We start from the raw sequence: 19709 nt of genomic DNA, 5'->3' as shown, positions 1-19709 counted from the left end.
TACTAACTGCAAAGAAAAACACCTGCCTGCAACATACCTTCGGACCCATTTCTTCGTTTCGGTACTTCCTGAAATAGTCTGTTCAGGCTCTGGCCTGGATTCTCTGTTGAAAAACAAGTGTGGTAAGAACAAAACAATCAGGGGATGGTGGTGTTGACGATATGGGCTGTGTGACATGAAATCTGAGCCGCCTGTCACTACAGAAAGGGCTCAAGGCTTCCTGTGCAACTTGGGAGTTACTAGAAACTTCTGAAAGGCCCTTCCCTGGCCAGTCGGCCTGCGGAGGCTGTGGCTCCGCTGCAGAAGATCAGACGGACCTTAGGAGTGGTTCACAGCACCAATGCCATGAGGGTCAAATGGAGGGAGCACCGCCTGCCGCCAAGCGCATCACCCACCAGCCCCCGGAACAAAAACTCACATTAATCATCCAAAGACAGTCCATTTCAGTTAACATTGCCATAGAAAGCTCGAAGTGCTTTGTGCAAATCGACGCCGTTTGAAACGTCTCCCTTCTCTGTTTGTCGTGTTTCAAACGTGTCTGATAAGATTACCCCTCTCTACCACTGCTGGTTTATTAGCAGAACGATCCCGTCGTTCAAGAGGGAAGGGATTCTTTCAGTCAGGGATGCGAATAACGTTTCATCTTTTTTGTGGAGGGAGAGGTAGGAAGGGTGCTTTAGTAAAACATCCACGTATTGCAAGGCAGGCATGTTTTGCTCACTGCGCTACGCAAACCGCTAGTGGAAGGTAACGCCGGGAGGGAAGCTGGCCCACAGGACATGCTCCCTTGTGTGCGTGGGGCAGAGGAGAGGACACGTGGCTGATACTCTCTCCTTGTGGAACCAGCTCGGACCCCGGCTGGTGCTGCTGCTCTAGGACTGGACGCTACTCGGGGGCTCCTCCCATGTGAGGCCGCACCCACTGCCAATCGGACCAGCGGACAAAACACATTATATGGGGCATAATCCCATCCGATTTGATATGTGGAACTGAAGTTCTGAGTCTACTACATGAGAGGTGCTGAGTGAGTGTCAGAGGCCAGACCCCCCAAAATCTACAGGCTCTGGCTCACGCCGGCCGACCCTTGGACCCCGGAGATGGTAGAACTGAAAAGAACTTTACCTGATGTGATGCACAAATGTTTCATCACGCGCGTGCGCGTGCACACACACACACAACCCTGAAGGGCTCACACACTAGCGCCAGCTCATGAAAGCCTCTCACCTCTTTGTCTGCCTTGGATGCTGCGAAGAGCCAAGATGTTTTGCTCATCCGAGAGGAACTGCTTCATCTTGTGAAAGGGCTCCTTGCCGCGAACGGTCAGTTTATTCCATGGCTTGGGCCGGGCCAGAATCTCGCTCACAGACCCTTGAGACAGTCCCAAGACATAATGTCCGAAAATGCGCTGTCCAATATTGTGCTTGATCAACTGTTCCTTCACCTGCCGGGCGATTTCCGCTGTGTCTATCTCCTCGCCCTCGGAGACGCTCCCAGCACTTTCTGACTGGCTGGGAGATGGGGCCATGCCATTTACGTCTGGGCTCTGTTGTAATGGACTTTGGGAAGATATGGAGTTTGTGCTGTATGGACCTGTTGAAAAAATCATGCTTGTGCTTCCTGCTTCCTGCATGGCCTTGGAGTAGAAGGACTGCATTAGCTGTCGTTGGAGGAGAGAGTTTAGTGCAAATTTTCCCGTAGAAGCCAGGGGTAGGCTGGGGCTTGCCAGGGATGAGCTGAAAAAGTCTTGCGTTAACCCCGCTGGTGAGAACTGGTGTGTACCATTAGTATTGGAAGCCTGCTCCCCCGTGTTGCGGGATAATTGAGGAGGGGAAGCCGGCAAAGGTCCAGGACGCCGACTCTCAGGCTGGTCTTTCCCTTTTCTCCTGGCTGACCCTACAAGGAAGGGCAAACATAATGCATTATGGGGGATTCAAAAGGGAAAAAAAACCAAGACCAAAATGCCAAGTTTGCCCCACAAAAGGGAAAAAAAAAGTGCCGATTTTCCAAGGGCCAATGAGGTGTGTTGGTTTGTTTTTCAATTGAATTTTTAAATTAGCCAAACGAGGCCCCCCGAAACAAGCAACATGCATTTCATGTTTGCACCTTTCTTGTACGTTGCAGCCTGGAGAGTCCCCTCGACACAGATTCAAACCCCTATGGTGGCAAGAAGCCGGTACCACACACAGTAAAGAGTCGACAGGTCGCGGGGCCTCGTATCGGGCCTCTAGCATTCGAGCTATTACCAGAAGGGCCCCGCCTGAGGAGCAGCAAACACTGACATTTTGGGACCAATGGGTTCTCTCACACCACTTGCTCTGAGGCGAACGCACCGCACCAAGTCCACTCGATCGAAGGCACGCACATTTTTAAGAATGAAATATATTCGGAGCCCGAGACACTGTTAAACGGTTTACCAGCTGCCAAAACCAGAAGCAGTCAGTGACGCCACCATTTTGGGACGAGCAAAGAAAGGCTAAGGATGGGATGCACTCCCAAGGAAAACCTGACGAAGGAAGAAAAGCTCCACTGAGGCTGGGAGCAGCCCCGGAAATGCCACAAGACAGAGGCCGCACGACTGGGAACGGACCAGAGAGGCCATCATCCTCCGAGTGTCCCTCCTGGCCTCTCCTGCCAACATCGGCCCTAATCACCTCCGCAGGTGCTCTGCGGCCACGCGCCTCGGCTGGAGCATCTTTAAGTGGGGCAGGGGGAGGGGAGGAGCCGTGAGGAGGACCAGGAGGAGATCAAGCGCTCATTAGTCAAAGCTGTCAACCACCGCTGTTGTTCCCGTCATGCATTGGCCCAAACTCACGGTTCATCTTCCTCTTCCTCGACCCCCGGAAGGGACCGAGCACAGCACTCGAGACCCTGTCAACCTACCGCTCAGGTCGCTGTTGGAGATGCGCAGCGCAGCATTCTCGGACTGCAGCGAGCGGTTCTTCTCCAGCAGAAGCACCTCCAGGGGCTTGGATGCGTCCTAGATGGGGCAGAGCAGGGCTCACTGAAGGCCACCCTTGCACTCCCCCAGGGCCATCCGACCCTGCACCCCCTGCTCTGATGGCTCACGCACAGCCCACTGACTCCCAGGCCTTCCCCTGAAGATGCTCACACTACACGGGGAAAGCACTTAAGTTCCTTTCCAAAAGAACGCACCCCCGTCAAAGTCATTCTTCCTTTCCACCTGTGTGGCTTCTAGATAACTCATTATTCTCCATTCCTTGCCCAGGTTTGAGGAGTCTAGACCTGCGCCTCACCTGACATTAGGACTGGCTGCCGGGCCACGAGCCTGTCCGAAGGGCACCGCAGAGGGGAACCGTTCCTTGGTGCCAACCACAGAGTCGGCTGCGGTCTGGGCATCAGGAGCAGGATTCCACTTGATGCCGTGAATTCTACCTGGCTGCTAGGTTACTGGGTGGCCATGGTCCTTTTAACCCTTCTTTTCCACATGAGGCAGCCAATAAAGAAAAAGTTCCTAAGCCAGTCCATTTGGAGCTGGCCTCTGACAATCTCAAAGTGGCCTTTGCCACGCTCTCGGTGCCCACCCAGGTGAGATCCCCACATCCCCGGGAACTGAACTACCCACTACCCATTTGGAAAACACTGACTTTTCTCTTCTGGCCTCCTCTTCATTGGAAATAATGTGCTTGAACTTGCTTAAAGTTTTTGGGAAAATGACTTGCCAGCTACAGGCGGGAGGTTTCATAGAAACTTTGGGAACGTGAGGCTTGCCCGGGGATGGAGAGTGATCACGGCGAGCTGACCCACACGCACGCTGCAAACAAATGAGAGCGCATACCTGTGTCCCAGTGCCCTCGGAGGGTGCAAACTCCATGGATTTCAGAATGCTGTGAAGAGTAAGATAGAGCGGTCATCCCCCACCCCTACCTTTGATAACCACCATGCTAACGAGCACTAACATCACACTTCCCTGCACTCCAGGAACCGAGCAACTGACAGTTTTAACAACCTCCCTGGCAGCATTATAATCTGATAGTGTCTCTAGAATAACTATTCAACTAGCAGTTGGCCAGCAAAAGTTTCTTGCCCAGCATGTAAATCATTCCATATGGAATCACACCAGGGCTGTTCAGAGTATAATTTTAAAGTTGAACACAGACGTAACATTGTTGCAAGTGGAATGTATTTGTCAGGCTTACAGGGAATGAAAAAGTTGTAAGGAGGCAGCCAGAGAGAGAAACCTCATTCCTCCCACCTGCCCGGGGGCCAGGCGCTCACTTGGTGCCTGGCACGTGGGGACCTGGGAAAATAGGCGAAAAGCGAGGTTCCCAAATTGGATGGCTCAAAGGCTGGCCCCGGACTGGCTCTGCAGCCCCAGGTGGTGCGGGGGAGCAGGACTCTCTCCTTTGTTCTCCGTATGGCTGAAATCACCTCGGGCCCAGCCTGTTTCCACAAGTCTGAGAGCTGAGTGAATTCAGGTGCCCGGAACCACTGTTTCCAGCGTTCCTTTCAAGGGGACATTCCTTCCTTTCTGTGAGTCTATCTGGGAGAAAAGGACAGGGAGTCCACATGGCCCCAAGAGCTTGGGAAGGTGAGTGAGAGCGGTAGTGGTGCCTGTCACTGGGCCACTAGTGCTCTCCCAGCGTTCTCGCAGCCATGACCTTGGCCTTCACCCTCTTTAAGTTCCATGGGAGTGTCATGGAGAGAGCATGGTGTAAAAATGTCCAGGGTTCCCGGAGACCACTCTGCCACAGCCACCACAGTGGTCAGTATGGAGCTGATGGTTTAGTTTATTTGTGGTTCTATCTTCATGGTGGCCCACGTCATTTAGAGTAACAGAACAGGAATGAAAGAGCAGCTGGTGGGCGGGGGGATGGGGAACACCTCGTAATTTAATTTTATGGTGAGCTATTGAAAATAGTAAGGACTTGAGGCCCCGTTGCATCAGCTGGGAGAGAAGGGACGAGCAGTCTGGGAGTTGTCTTTTCTTAACGGCCGTCGTGTTGGCAGCTACGTTCTTGTCTGAGATCTTCCTTAGGATCATGTCAAGACTAAAGTAAGCTTATATACCCCAAACACCAGCACTTGTTCATTTATTCACTGGCTCTTTACCGATGACCTACTGGGTGCCTAGCACGTAGAGGATTGGAACTGCTCTGGCCCTTGCCCTTGCAAACTCCATAGGCTGTTATAGGTAGAGGGCAAAATCCAAATAGCACCCGAAAGGGAACACCTGGTAGGTGCCCTTGGCAGCAGAAATCTCCTCAGGTTGGAGAAGGGGTCTGTCTCAGGAGCAGTCAGTGTCTGAGAAGTGTCTGGAAGGTGTTTTAGAGACTGCAGAGGTCGGCAAGGGGTCTGCGTGTGTGTGTGTGTGTGTGGGGGGGATGGGACAGAAAGTGGGGCGTGTGTCTGGAAGGGCACTTGGGTCACTAGAAAGCAAGAGGGCAGGAATGTCTCTTAGCAAAAAAGCCATCCAAGTGGGGCTTTCAGAAGCAGAGCTGGGGCTGGGGGGGGGCTGCGGCATGTAGGTGCAGCAGAAAGGGCCGCTGGGCATGCGGTCACGGCCAGCAGGCGGCTGCGTGGGATGGAATGGACTGTAAACGTGTGGCAGGTGGGAAAGGAGCTAAGTGCAGAGGAAGAGCTGGACTGAGCTGCGTGGATGGGAGTGGGCTGGGGGCGAAGGCCTTCCCTCTGACTCAGCACTAGGAGGCCCACATTGTTTTCTTCTGAGTGGGAGGAAGAGAGGAAGGAAGGACAATGGGGACAGGAGAGGCAAAGACAGAAGTTCAGACAGGTGAATAGCATCTGCCCCAAGGCTGGAAGAGGGAAGAGGCTGGAGCTGCATGCAGGCAGGAGCAGGGGGCGTCCAAGAAGGTGCTGCAAGGCTGTCTGCAGCCAGACTGTCCAGGGAGACACAGGCTGGGCCACTGGGCACGGGCCTGAGAAGCCACCTGCAGGCACCTTTCCATCGAGGCTGGAGGAGTTCATGACGGAGGGAGTGCAATGGGCTCTGGCGGTGGGAAGGTCGAAGAGGCCTTCCAGTGGGCTTTTATAGCAAGACCGAGGGGATAGAATTGAGAATACAAAGAACAGCATGGCGAGTGGGTGTAGGCTTATTTTAAAAGGAGGAATTAAAAGTGTCAGGAAGAGAGGGGGGCTGATGGGATAGCAGGGGAGTAGAAAGGGATCTGGTAGGGGCTGGTGGGGGGAGGGTCAGTCTGGAGAGATGGGAGGGAGATGTTAAGACCACAGCAGGGATTCTGAGGCCAAAGGACTGTCTGCGGAGAGTTTGGGACTCAACGAGGGGGAGCAGAAGGACCCCCTGCTCCCACAGTGGCAGAGAACTCAGGCCTGCAGGGCCCGGTGACTGTCTGCAGTGTTTTGACAGCCCAGCTGTAGAGGCAGGGCTGCCTGGGGACAGACTCTGAAGTAAGACTGGGGGGTCAGCAGGGCCCTGCTGGAGGGGGCTGCCCGTGAGCTCCAGGAGGGCCAGGGCAGCCTGGGAGGCCGAGTGTGGGGAGGGGACTTCTACTTGAGAATGTGAACATTAGCACTGGAGGGGTGATAGGCCTTCAGCTATTGCCTCCTGGATGGGACACTGGAAGTTGAGAGAAGAAAGTCCTGGTGTCTGAAGGTGGTTAGAGGGGGTGTGAGGTCATGTGCACTCTTTCAATTGGAAAACACTTCCCTGGGTCGCTCAGTGGTTGAGCGAATGCCTTTGGCTCAGGTCAACATCCCAAGGTCCTGGGATCGAGCTGAGCTCCATGTCAGGCTCCCTGCCTAGGTGGGAGTCTGCTTCTCTTTCTCCCTCTGCCCCTCCCTTCTGCCCTCTTTCTCTCAAATAAATAAAATCTTAAAAAACAAAAACAAAAACCCACACCCAAACAAAACATTTCCCTATTCTGCTCCTGTCTTGGGAACTTAACCACTGGAAAACAGACTCGTATTTCATAATTTCTATTAGGGCAACATCTCCCCTGATTCTGTGCACACTGGCATACTTTAAATGCACAGAGTCTTAGAAAAAGTCCAAAGAGCTCAGGCACAGGCCTGAGTGCGCACGCCCACGGCACTGGGCAGCCTGGGACACAGCCTGGTGCTGGAGCAGCCGCCAAGGCCCAGAGCAAGGGCCTGTGGCCGCCCTGTTCCTGGCACAGCATTTCCTTAGCAGAAGTCGCCAACGAGCCCTGGCTTGCAAGTGGCCGTGCAGGTGTCTCCACACTTACTTTAGCTCTTTCTTCACTTCTTCATAATCAGCTTGTCCTTTGAGTTTTTCTTCCAGTTGCTGAAAACAGAGGAATTTTATTAGCGGGTGTGCCTGAAACGGGGTGATGGACTTCACTATGAACCAAATGTTTGTGTCTCCCCACCCCACACTGAAATTCCTGTGTTGTACCCCAAACACCTGGGGTGAGGGTGTTGGGGGCGACTGGGTCACCAGTGGGGAGCCCCATGAATAAGATTAGTGCCCTTCTAAAAGAGACTCTGTGGAGCAACTTTGCCACATGTGTGCGAGGACACAGTGGGTAGGCAGATGGTCGTCTGTGAGTCAGAAAGTGAGCCTTCACCAGACACAGAATTTGCCACTGCCCTGATGTTGGACTTTCCAGCATCCAGAACTGTGAGAAATACATTTTTAAAATTTAAACCGCCCAGTTCATGATGTCCTATTAGGGCAGCATGTAGGGACTAGGACAGCCTTCACTGAACAGTCCCTATAAAACATCCAGCTAAAAAACAAAAACAAAAACAAAAAAAAACATCCAGCTGCCCTGAGAGAGAACGTAAACATGTGGAAGTGAATGATGACAATGTGCAGGGTCGCTTTTTGGCCTTCACATTTCTGGTCTGGCGCAAGTGTGTGTGTGAGTGGGTGCAGGTGAGTGTGAATGTGTGCACACATGCACACACACAAAGTAATACAAGGTGTAACATGAAAACTTAACTGAAGTAGAATAAAGCTTTACAAAAGTGGAAAACGAGAAAATAGCCATTTTGTATGAAATACCAGGAAATGGCAAACAGAATGGAGAGAAGTCTCTGCACTTAAAATCAGCGTGTGGCTTTTCACGAATTATGTTAGGCTAGCTGACACATACAGTCGGTTGTCAACACCTCTGGTGGGACCCTGCTAACAAGAGGTACAAGCCCTTTGTCGCTGAGTGTTGGCATCAGATAGGCATCAGGGAAAAACCATTTGCACCTCTGGATCTGCCCTCCCCACCCCCGCAGATGTGGGCATTTAGGAGCACAGGCCTGCTGAGCAGGGTGGTCTTTCTGTCAGAGTCCTGTGGAGGGCCCTTGCAGGGCACCTGGCCAACAGGGCCAAGGTCGGGCACAGCTGACTCCCTGACCCTTGAATGTGCTTCAGAGGGAGGAGATGACACGCACCCCAGCTCTGATGATGCTCTGATATGCTCCCTGAGTCTGTGAGCTCATGAGGCACTCATGTGGCTGGTTTGTGCAGAGCCCTGTAGGCCTTTCTAGCTAGGCAGCACCTTTGGCTTTGGGTGGTCAGCAGCGGATGCTCCCTTCTACAAAGGTGTCTGGATTAGTTTGCTTTCAACCTCCTGGAAAGGGGAAGGGACTAAGGCAGCACAACATAAAACACAAAGATCCAGCTCTGGCGAGGGATGGCTGATAATTTAGCATGTTTCCAGGTCTGGGGTGAACAAATTCCAGGTACTGAATCCACAGCACTCCCAGTTGCCTTTTTAGGTTCTGCTTGGCCAGCCATGACTATGGCCACAGCTTAAGGCCAGCTGAGAATGTTCTATAGTTTGGGGAAGAGATGCCCATTTGGCCCATCAGGCCTGATGCCCACCTGAATCTCGACCTGCCCACTGTTAAAGAATTCAGGTGTTCTAGAAACTCAACTCATTTAGCTCACCTTTTCCCTTCGCCTTTGCTAGCAGTTTCTTGTGTGTTTTTCCATCACGTAAAAGTGCTTTGCCCTAGTTCCTTTTTATGACTTCTTGCCAACTTTATGTATTATGATGGTTTCTCATCATAATCAAACAGGGGGTCACATGCACTCTTTTTCCAACAAAAGATTCCCCGAAGGTGCTCTTGAAGAAGTGATTATTTCATGCTCCCTATAGTCGAAGGACAGGAAGCCCTCACCAACAAAACATTATGGGGTACTGCTGGGATGCAGAGCACCTTTCACTAACGCCAGATCTGGAACACATAGAACACTCGGTCGTGTTCAGGGAACATGAGAGAGACAGGCAGAAGGGAAGCAGCGGGAGGGCAAAATCCAGAGCACTACAGAAGCCAGCAGGTAACCGAGTCTAGAATCGGTTCCGTCACTTATGAGTGGGACACCTTGGGGCATGGTAATGTATTTCATCTGTGAAACACGCAAAGGCAGCAATGACCTCAGAGTTCAGGGAGGGAACACCAGCCAGGTCCTGATACAGATGTGGCACCACGGGACCTTTGATGTGGGGCTATCATCACTGCCAAGTCTTCCAGGGAGCACAGCTTTGCAGGTCCACGATGGGCCCTAATCAGAAGGTTTTAGGACTGGCATGTAACTTGGTCGGATGCAACAGTTTTCTCGGAGGACTGACTCGTCTGCTGAAATTTCTGCCACCTACCTGGGGGCAGCTTAATTAAGAACCCCCGAGACCACCTCCGTAAACCTCTGACGTTCTCTTCTTTGGGCAGACAGTGGGATGCAGGTCTGGCAGGGCTGCCGACAAAGCCTGTCCTGACCTGAGAGCAGCACTGTGAGCCCATCCTCACCAACCTCTCTGGGGAGTGTGACATGTTGGAGCCATGTGCTGTCCTCTGCTTGGGTCTTTGACTAAAAACTCCTTGCTGGGTGCCTGAGAAATCTAGTTTCAAAAACTCTCAATCTGGAAAGGGTAACTAACAAGTGCTCTGTCTGTTGTCCTCTGTGGAGAAAGTCTCCTCCCAGATTTCACTAGTGCTCCCTGGCTGGGCCAGATTCTGTGCTGGGTTCTACACCCGAAATGCTATCTCACTTAACTGCTGCACCACCTCTGCAGGGTGGCTGTGTGCCCATAGAAAGAAAACAAATCACTGAGCTCTGCAATCAGGTAGAGCGGAGGCTGCCCCCACCCACACCTCCTCCTGCAGTTCCAGCTTGTGTGTTGAGAGGCCAAGCCAGGTGCTCGCTTGAGGCCTGGGCTCCGGAGCCTGACAGGTCCAGGCCAAGGTCTGGCTCTGCCACTTAATTGTGGGGTGACCTTGAACCAGACACTGAACTCCTTCAAGCTTCAGTTTCTTCAGCTATAAAACGAGGATAATGGCACCCACAGTACAGTGCTTTGGTGAGGTCTGGATGGAATAATGCTCGCTAAGTGTGTGGTGCACAGCAAAGCACTCCGGAGACAGTGGGTGGTTACTGTTACTGGTGTTATTATGACTTTATCCCCGGTGGGTGTTATCGAATAGGACTATGATTTTGGAAGGGGCTCTCTGGTTCTGAATCCGGGGGCTCTGTTTATGAAGTTCTCTACTTTGTAACAGGCTTAAGCCTGTTGGGCCTCATGCTCCTCATCCTGACAATGGGGTAAGAAAATGGGTTCTCAAAAGTCAGCGGTAAGGACATGCTGGATATACATGTGCAGGCTGCCAGTGCCCTTCCAGCAGGACCATCGTATGATGTAGGTCACATCTATTTAGTAATGCAGAACACACATGTGATCTTGGGAACTCAACAGGTGCTCATCAAATGGATCTTGAATTGCTACAAGAATTATCCACATGAAATTCTTAAAGTGCTCTAGGGCTACCAACTCAAGGGACGCCTGGCAGGAAGACTGATGCGGAGACTCTTGGGAAGGCCCTTCTTCTGGGTGGCACGGCAGGGAGCCAGGGTCAGGGCAGTAATATGTCTTTCCTACCAAATAGGTGTTGGGCTGATGAAGTGACCCAGATGCCTTGTGCAGACGCCTCTATCTTTCCCTCCAGATGGTCAGAGCCAGGCTCTCAGCAGAGTTTTGTGAAGGCCGACACCTCAGGCTAGGGGCAGCAGCATGTGGCCCCTTGTCTTCACGGGGACTCCCTAGGCTGAGAGGCCACAGGACACGAATGTGCAAGTGTGACCGGGCTCCCTGGTCCAGGGCAGAGGGTCTGAAGCCCAGCCCCTTGGGATAACATGCCATCTCTGAGGTCCTGGCTTAGGCTTCATGCACCTCCCTTCACCTGGATGGGGAATTTGTTTCGTCTCTACCGTTCCTTGCTGAGAGGTAGCAGGCATGTACATTTAGGATCTACTGATGCTGGGTATGTGTTGGGGGGTGGGGGGAGTCCAGGGGGCCCAGGTGGTCCTGTGCACACATGGCCAGACGGACAAGGCCAAAATCATGGCAGGGGGTGACAGTTATACTGGAGGGCTCGCTGCAGGCTGCAGAAGTGTGGCCTTGGACTGTGAAGGTGGAACCCTGGGATGGCAACCCTATCACAAGTCACTTCCAATTTCTCTGAGCTAGAATCCAGGTATGACCCAGACAGCCCACTCCTTCTCATGGAATGGTGCCATCCCAGGCCAGGAGGTCCAGGCTCAACGCTCAGGCCACCTGCATTGCCCACCACGGTCAAGTAGGTGTGCCACAAGCTGGGGGGACTGCCTGTAGGTGAAACACCCGGACCCATCACCAGGGGACCAGGGGCATGTATGTCTTTCCAAGAGGGCTCATCATAGATTCCCACAAGTAATCAGCTCAAGAAAGCACTTCTAGTAATGCGCCCTGGTTTACAGCCACTCTGGAGGAGCCCACTTGTCTCCTGCTCCTATATTCATCCTCATGTGGACCTCAAGGCCACTAGCTCAGAGCCCCCCAGTTTCTCTGACATCGATCCCAGTGCGCTCTGCTCCGGGGCCTCACCCCTGTGGCCTGGCACATCGCCTCTGCTTCCTGCACTAAGGGCCACCTTTGCCCTCCTCCTCCTCCCTGTGGAAGCCTCACCCCTTCCTCCCCCTGAATCTGTGCTCACGCTGCCTTCCAGACCTGACCAGGGCAAGGCTGGGGGAGGCCTAGCCCCGGGATCTCTGCTACTGAGATTTTTGATGTTTGGGCTTGCTTGTGCCTCCCAGGGTAAAAGTCTCCCCTGCTAGCGGGCAGGCATGGTGGAAAGACATGTACCGGCCTTTCCTAACCTCTTCCATGAGATCATGATCATCATTGTGGCTGCTCGTGTGGTGAGCCTGAGATGTTGGTAAGATGCTCATGGACACAGGACTGAGGGTAGCCCCAAGGTAGAGTAAACTCACTGCTGGGCAAGGGAATCTATGTGCCAGAGTGCCAGCATCCAGAATCTGAGACTCTGAGTGAATCTAGAGAAGCAGTTATTAGTTTTTCCCCTGGCCCAACCCTCTGAGGGACACAGTGTGCTCTGTGGTGGCTCAACAGGACCCATCAAAACTGCAGGAGATTGGGGGTAGGGGGAGACAGAGAGTGGGGGAGGCATGTGGTTTGGAGATAGCCCCCTGGGTGATTCAAATACACTTGCTCCCTCTCCCCCCATCCCATGGCAAGTACTCATCTTTAGAAAATACAATTTCTCCTGATGGGAGACTGGCATTATTTTAGCTAGCCTTTCTTATAAATACCCATTTTAAATTGAAGCTATTGGTAGCGTGATTTTCTGTGCTTTAGCAAGTAAAATGCAGGTGACTGCCTAATTATACTGCCTCTGTACTGAAGTGCTCCAACAGAAGACCAGAGAATAGAGTTATCAAAAATAGCAGTCTTGTAATGGCAGTTGGGTTATTTCATTAATTACAAATACAGAATTATCCTGTACAAGTGGCAATGTGCTTCAGTACTTGTCAGATTTGGCAGGAAGAAACATCTCCCACTTCTGAGTCTGTTTCCATGTTTATTTAAAGGTTAGAGGGTGCACCATTGTATATGGATAGTGATGTGTTTAGGGTAAACTTGGCTCAAGAAAGTAAAAAACGAGGAAAAAGAAATGGTGGACATCCAATTATCAATTAATCTTCATGGAATTACCAATCGTTTGTCTACGTGATGAGAGGAAACAGTAGTTGCAAGGGATGGAGACTTTTGAGGTGCTGGGGAAAGTAAACCAATGGGTTCCCAAATATATTTCATTTCAGGATATGCCACCGAGAAAACCCCAATAAGGTCTAAGGTCAAGAGTAAAGACTCTGCCGTATGAGATCAACCCCCTGTCTCCTCAGTGACTGTCACCAAGCACGTTAGCATTTGTCTCAAAGGCCATTGTCAACATTCAGGGCAAAACTACCCCCAGTGCCAAGAAGGGGAGCTGGACTGGAAGCCACAGCATCCTCAGATGCGATCCCAATTCAAGCCTTGCATGGTGCATCCCAGAGCCCCCAGGGCTGAACAATATGGTCCAAGAAGGAAAAGACTGGGAGGCTGGGGTAGGAGACGGAGGAGCAGGAAAGGTGTTGCTCCTGGCTGCTTCTGAGCAGCCACCATTGCTAGGTCAGAGACCCCACCCCCCACCGCAAAAGCAGCAGGTTGCCAATTTGACGGGTCTCATTCATAACGTATTTTCCTAATAATTGTATTGCTGTTTAGATTTGAGACTATAAATTATACACATTAGAAAAAAGAAAGCTCAGGGAAGGTATCTCATTCAATTAACCTTACTCCTTTGGGTGAGGGAGGTAGATGTGCTTGTCTAGGGGAGGCTAATGCCTTTTGTGCATGGGTTTGGTGTTGGGGAGATCTTCGTTCCTGGTGACAAGGGGTTAAGATAATTAGAATCAGAGAAGTCTTGTTACTAGAGGATGTTTTGATTATTAGATCAGATGAAGATAAGGGAGCGATAATTTTGGAAGAAGTATTGCCAAATTGTTTCATTAACTGCACCGTATTAAAGAATTCCCCCAAGATACGGATAAAGAACATTAATTTGTAAAACTGCGTTTCATTTTTTTTGTGTGTGAAGGCAAACATTAAAACCTTAACTGATTTAGAAGAAATTGCTCCATAATAAAAAATGTAAGGTCTATAGCCTTCTTCTCCTAGTCAAATGCAGGATGTATCTGAGTCATATCCCTTAACTGTAACAAAGCAGAGAAAGGCAAATTAGCTAATAATAATGTCATTGCTGGGGTCAGGAATGGCTGTAACATGAGAAAATTAGATTTAATCTAGAAATAAAAAATGAGCACTGGCACTCACTGGGCAGGTTGATGGGAGAAGAAGAACCAGGGAAGAAATAAATGCCACGGTCGATGACAAATGTGACTGAGTCTCAACCCCTCTCCCCAAAGTCAGCAGGACTGGCTCCACAGAGGGGCCGTTTTTCAGTGGATGAAATGCACCCTGAAGAGGCCAGGAAAAACCAGGGAAGGAAAATGATGGGTACTCTGGGTCCGAGAGGTCAGGCTGGCAAGCTGCCGACCTGTTGGAAAGTCAGCTTGAGGTTAGAGACGCGGTCATGCGTTGGAAAGGGAAATCTGTTTTTTTTTTTTTTTTTTTTTTTTTAAATTGAAACAGACCTAACTACATTCTGGAATTACTTTATAGATGAGAAAGTTTTCCTGACATTTTGACAACTGATCCTCGATGTACTGTATTTAGTCCATGAAGACTGGGCTTGTCCATCATTCCCACACTGCAAACAGATGCTACTGGGCAGCATTGTGCAGGCTGGGAGGTGATGGTGGAGTGGGGAGCTAATGGGGTCCACACCTTCTCTAGCCCTGTCACTAATTAGCAAATAAGATACTTCTGAGGAGGCCCTTTTGGCCCTGACATGCCACAAATTGAGGGTACGAGGATTTTTTTCATAGCATGCTAACTGTAACTGGTTGGAAATATCCTAAATCAATTATTTTAAAAAATACACTGAGAAGCTGGTGGAGTGGAAGAAAGGCACGTCTGTGTAGATAGCCTGTGACCCTAACAATCACTCCAGCCCCACACAGGTAGGTGCACAAATATCTGTCTTTGAGATGCCAGGTATGGAAGCAGCACCGTAGATGGGCCCAGAGGATGAGGCCTTCTACCAAGTGCTGCCTGCAAAGGCAGTGCTGTCCAGGCAAGGGCTGGGAGATGGGTTCAGTCATTCTCCCTGCCTTGGGCTCCAAGACTGCTTCCTGCTCCCTCATGGAGGTTGAAGGATGCCCTACTTACACCAATTCCAGATAAGACGGTCTCTAGAAAGCTCTGACAGGACGGATGCATCCGTGCTTCTGAGAGATGCATGCAGGGGTACCTCACACCTTCTTAGGCTCTCCCTGTTCTTACCGGAGAGAACAACTCTTGCTGGTGGTTGGGGCTCAGAATGAGAAAAACCTGAGCCGTCACTTTTGTTTTTAACACAAGAATGGATTCTAACCATTACCTGTGCAGGCCACAAATATGAAATATGCTTGTGTAACAGCCAAGGTGGGGCCATAAGGTGGTTTCTGAGCTAAGGCGTCTTGCCACAGTCACTACACCCAGCGTGGTGTTCCAGACACTGAGGACAGAAGCGACCCATGGAAGGGCTCAGGGTATCAGTGGGGAGCTAGAATCACTATGCTGGACGGCCAGCCCCAGGCTCCCTCCAGGGCCGTGCGTGGAGCAAGGCCAAGACAGCAGGTATGCATAGACGTGCCCATAAAGCCCTCCTTTGGCCCATGGCCGCCATGGCGTCCTTACCTTGAGCGTGCTGTTCTTGGCACTCAGCTGCTGCTCGAGCTGGGAGATCTGGCTGGCCGAGTTCTCACGCAGCTTCGTGAGGCTGGCCTGGAGTCGCTGCACATCCTCCACCAGTTGGGCGATCTCCCGCTCTTTGGCGGCCAACTCAACTTCCAGGCTGGAGCGGGTCAGCACCTCTATCGCCTGCTCCTGCGGAGAAGAAAGGAAATGACAAAACCGCCCCGGCTCTGAGCAGGGCTGGGGCTTATCAGTGCTGCAAACGGAGGCAAGAACACACAGGTGGAGGGCAGTGGATGGTGAGCTCACAGTGAGACGTTATCTCCTGCCTCCACGTGGATGGACCTGCCAACACCCTCCCTGCACCACCTTCCTGTCTATGTGGCAAACACATCTAGATTTGGCTGATGGACAAGTATTTATTGGGTACACACCAGGAACCAGGGACACACTGTGCGCACAAGGAGAGCAGTCCCCATTGTCCCGGGGCATCCTGGCAGTAGGCGGAGCCGGGTGGTGGAGATGCCATCGGTGGTACAGGGTGAGTGGGGCCCCAGTTGTGCCACCAAGACACCTGAGCGGGGGCAGGGCATGGGGTCAGACTGGGGCAAGGCAGATGCTCAGGAGAAGTTCCACTGAGATGGTGACGCCTGAGCAACCCCCTAGAAGAAGGTGACAGAGGGGTCTTGCTGAGCGCTGGGGTGCTGATCAGGCCGGCTCTGAGGAGATCCCCTGGGAAGCTCTGAAGCATTAGGATTTTCCACCCCAAGATGAAATTTGATGTCCCTTTGGCTCGATACTGTGTTATCTAGAGGCTGGCAAGGTGTTTGAGAAACTGGGTCTGAGCCAGCATTTTAAAAAAGAACTAGAAGATGTGGAAGATGCATTTGAGGTTTCTTTGCTTGGGGACACTTAGGATAATTGATGTTTTTAAAAATGTACTGCCCCTCCCTCACCCAGTTTCCTCATTTTGGAAAATAGGAAAATGGGAAAAATCTATTAAAAAAAAAAAAGAAGAAAAAATAAATTCCGCTTCCCAAGGACTAAAGTTATACTTCTTTTCAAGTTTTAAAAGTAACTCTGGCTCCTGAGTGACTCCGGGTGCTTTTCTGGTGGGTGGCTGCACTTCTCCTGGGCATGGCCAGGAGATGGAAGGACAGGACACACTGGTCTCTGTGACGGCAGAGACCTGGGGGTGGCTCAGACCTCAGTGTGGGATGTCATCATCCTTGCTGCACACCCCCCAACTGCACCCCAGGAGCACCCTGTTTCATGTCTGGATCTGGCCCATACTGGGCCAGAAAGCACTGGCAGCCGCAACCGGGGTTGGCAGGTACAGCCATGCCATGCCACGCATGATGTACCTGTCACAGGGTTCTCACGCTAGGGGACAGCTAGTCATGAGGGAAATAGTTTTTCCACATTTCTCCACTGGGAAATTAAGGACTCGATCATTTAAGAACGGAAAGCTCTGAGTGCAAAGGAACGACCCCTTTCTGTTTCTGTGGTTTGTATTCCACTGTAAAGTCAAGTCTTCATTCCCCTTGACTTTTGGCAGACATGTGCATGGACCCAACGAGCATCTTCCCACCGGCATATTTAAAAGGCACATGCTGTCCAGATCAGTTCTGTTCACTGTGTGCTCCACGAACCAGTGCCAACTCACAAAATGTTGCTGGTACACAGTGAGACGAGCACAGAAATGGAGAGTGAGCATTTAGACATTTTTCATAGCAATTCAACATTGCTGTGACACGTTTTCTGTCTTTTTATTTAAAAAAAAAAAACAAAACAGATCAGCCTGTGACAGATTGGGAATTAACAACAAAAGCAAGCCCCTCCATGACCTCTGGAGGGTTTGAGAAGTCCCGCCCTCGACAACACTGGCTGGGACAAAGGTAAGGAGTTCTCCTGGCAGTGCTAGGGGTCAGTCCTAAGACACCAGCAAGAGGAGCACATGGAAGTGAGCTGTGAGAAGGAGAGAAGGGGGTGGAAGGGCTGGTGGGCCTTGTCAGAAGGAGGATGGGCCCCATTTCAGGGTGGGAGCAGCATGGGAAGGCACAGAGGTTGGAAGAACAGGGACAGGGCATGAGGGGGAGTCATCGACTCTGAGGCCAGCTTGAAAAGGAGTGAGCCTGTTGCCACCTACACTGCTAAGTATGGTGTTCAGAGGCACCTGCATGTGTGGTGGAGAGCCTGGGGAGGCAGGGAAGGGACACGATGAAAGGGATATCCAGGGAGGTTGGTCTCATCAGGGGTAGAGATTGAGCCTCGTCATCTTGTTTTAACTTATTTACCAAATTTCCAGCCTAAGGGAAACCAGCCATAATAAGGGTTTCAAGTGTTCTTTGAGAGTCTGTAAAACAAGCCAAATGGGGATCTGGGGCTTTAAATGGGCCAGCACACATTGAGTATGCCGGCGTTAAGTGTTTCAAATGGTCTGTGCAGTGCTGATCCTGGACTCAGGATGGGGACCTGGGGGCAGGCAGTCCCAGAGGGTCATCTATTCAACTCTAGGGCCTCAATGGGCTGTGCGACCTTGGGCACATCAACAGACTCTCAGGCACCCAGGCCAGATTCCTCATTCATAACACAGCAAAAGTCATTTGCGTCTTACATAAGCTCAAAGAGATGAGATCATCCACTCCAAAGCAGTAAGACCTTGGAAATAGGACAGAAAAGGTCATTCTACTCGCTTCCTGGCCATCTCATCACAAAGACACACAGGAAATTAAGGAAGAACCAGACAAAGGCCCAGGAGATGATCAAGGGGCCGGGGGTGGAGCGGGGCAGTGGGGTGGGGTGGTATGGGCCTGGGTCTCAGTGCTCTCTGAAAGTTGTATAATGTAGTAGATGAGTTGCTGAGTGGAGGGGTATTCTGCACAACTGCACAGAGGTCAGTGTCAGGCACTTCAGATGCTCTTGAGATCACTGGCAGGAAGTGAAGTGTACACGAGTCAAAGAGGGACAGGACTGCTGGCTCCTGAGTGTCGCTCTGGGCCTCAATTCAGCTGTACCCGAATCACTTGGGGGGATTTAGAAGATATATGGGTTCTGGGACCTCCCCTGGCAACTGAGCTTCAGAGGGCCTGGAGTAGGGCTCAGGGACTCCCTGGGGCATCTGCTAGGACTCAGCATTAGGACTCTGGCTTGGACAAGCTTCCGAAGGAACAGAAACGGGCTTCCGCAAGTCTGATCAGAGGCCCTGGTGGGCACCAGAACCGGAGTCTGTCTCCCAGGCTCCAGATTTCCAAGACCTATGCGGCGGGGGGTGGGGGGTGGGGGTGGTCCTATGCTCTTTACGGGTACCAGGTCTTGGGTAGGTGGGTGGGGGGCTCTGATGGTTCAAGAGCCAGGAAAGGATGTGTGAAAATGCTCTGTAGAGTCTGAAAACATGGTAAAAAGAAAAGGAAGGCCTTAAGATGATGCTAGTCCAAAAGGGAAAATAAATGTAAAAGCAGAAGTTACTGATGAAAGACGTCACTGAATTTTGTCCCTTTGAACCCTGTTCACCTCCCCTCCCTCCCAAGCCGTGTGCACCTGAGTCCTTTGATGAGACCAGCATGCCCAGGTTGAAATAAGCTATGTAATGATCTCTTTTATCCTGCAGCAATTTCCATATCAAATATGGATGAGTTGCAAGAGCTCACTCAAGACAGGGTGAAAAACCTAACTGCGAAGTGATGGTGTGCCTAGGACCCCAGACTCAGACAGATGCCTGGTTCTGGGCCACTGCCTTATTCTATTAACCCCAGAGGGGGAAAGAGAAGGGCACGGGGACCTCGGTTTTAGTTCTTTTACTGACACCTGTGTTCCTGTCAATACCAAGTAGCCAGAGTAGGCTGATTCCATCTGGTGGCTTCACCTGGAAGGCCGCCTCATCAATGGAGAGGTGTGTTTCCCAATATTACAGTTTGTTTAGGCTCAAGGGGTGGCCTGGTGTGATGCACCAGAGCCCTGAACTAATGTTTGCCTATAAATACTCCACAAAGGACCTGCATACGTCCTGTCTCATTCTATGCACATGAAGGAGAGTAGCTCACTGTAGGGGAAAGAGTGCGTTACGGAGAAGGACAACTTAGGATCAAACTCCAGTTTGATCATATTTGAGCTATGTGACCTTGGGTAAATTAC

At 51.3% G+C, this 19709-nt stretch overlaps 1 protein-coding gene across 16 annotated transcripts in view; it reads right to left on the bottom strand.

Annotated features, from left to right (window-relative positions):
* CUX1 (cut like homeobox 1) overlaps positions 1-19709 on the bottom strand; it is a 363980-nt gene that overhangs the window by 70714 nt on the left and 273557 nt on the right. For 5 of the 16 annotated variants that reach the window (XM_072837344.1, XM_072837350.1, XM_072837347.1 and 2 more), the window contains 6 exons: positions 15579-15767; positions 7185-7243; positions 3797-3845; positions 2881-2977; positions 1225-1893; positions 38-103 (listed from right to left, as the gene is read on the bottom strand). In XM_072837344.1, the coding sequence (XP_072693445.1) occupies positions 38-103; positions 1225-1893; positions 2881-2977; positions 3797-3845; positions 7185-7243; positions 15579-15767 (1129 nt within the window). The remainder of the gene's footprint in view (positions 1-37; positions 104-1224; positions 1894-2880; positions 2978-3796; positions 3846-7184; positions 7244-15578; positions 15768-19709) is intronic. The other 11 variants (XM_072837345.1, XM_072837348.1, XM_072837341.1 and 8 more) reach the window with 5 other exon arrangements.

This window comes from Canis lupus, chromosome 8, assembly GCF_048164855.1.
Source record: "Canis lupus baileyi chromosome 8, mCanLup2.hap1, whole genome shotgun sequence".
Taxonomy (NCBI): Eukaryota; Metazoa; Chordata; class Mammalia; order Carnivora; family Canidae; genus Canis; species Canis lupus.
The sequence above is the reverse complement of the archived record's forward strand: the minus strand, read 5'-3'. Positions and strand labels throughout refer to the sequence as shown.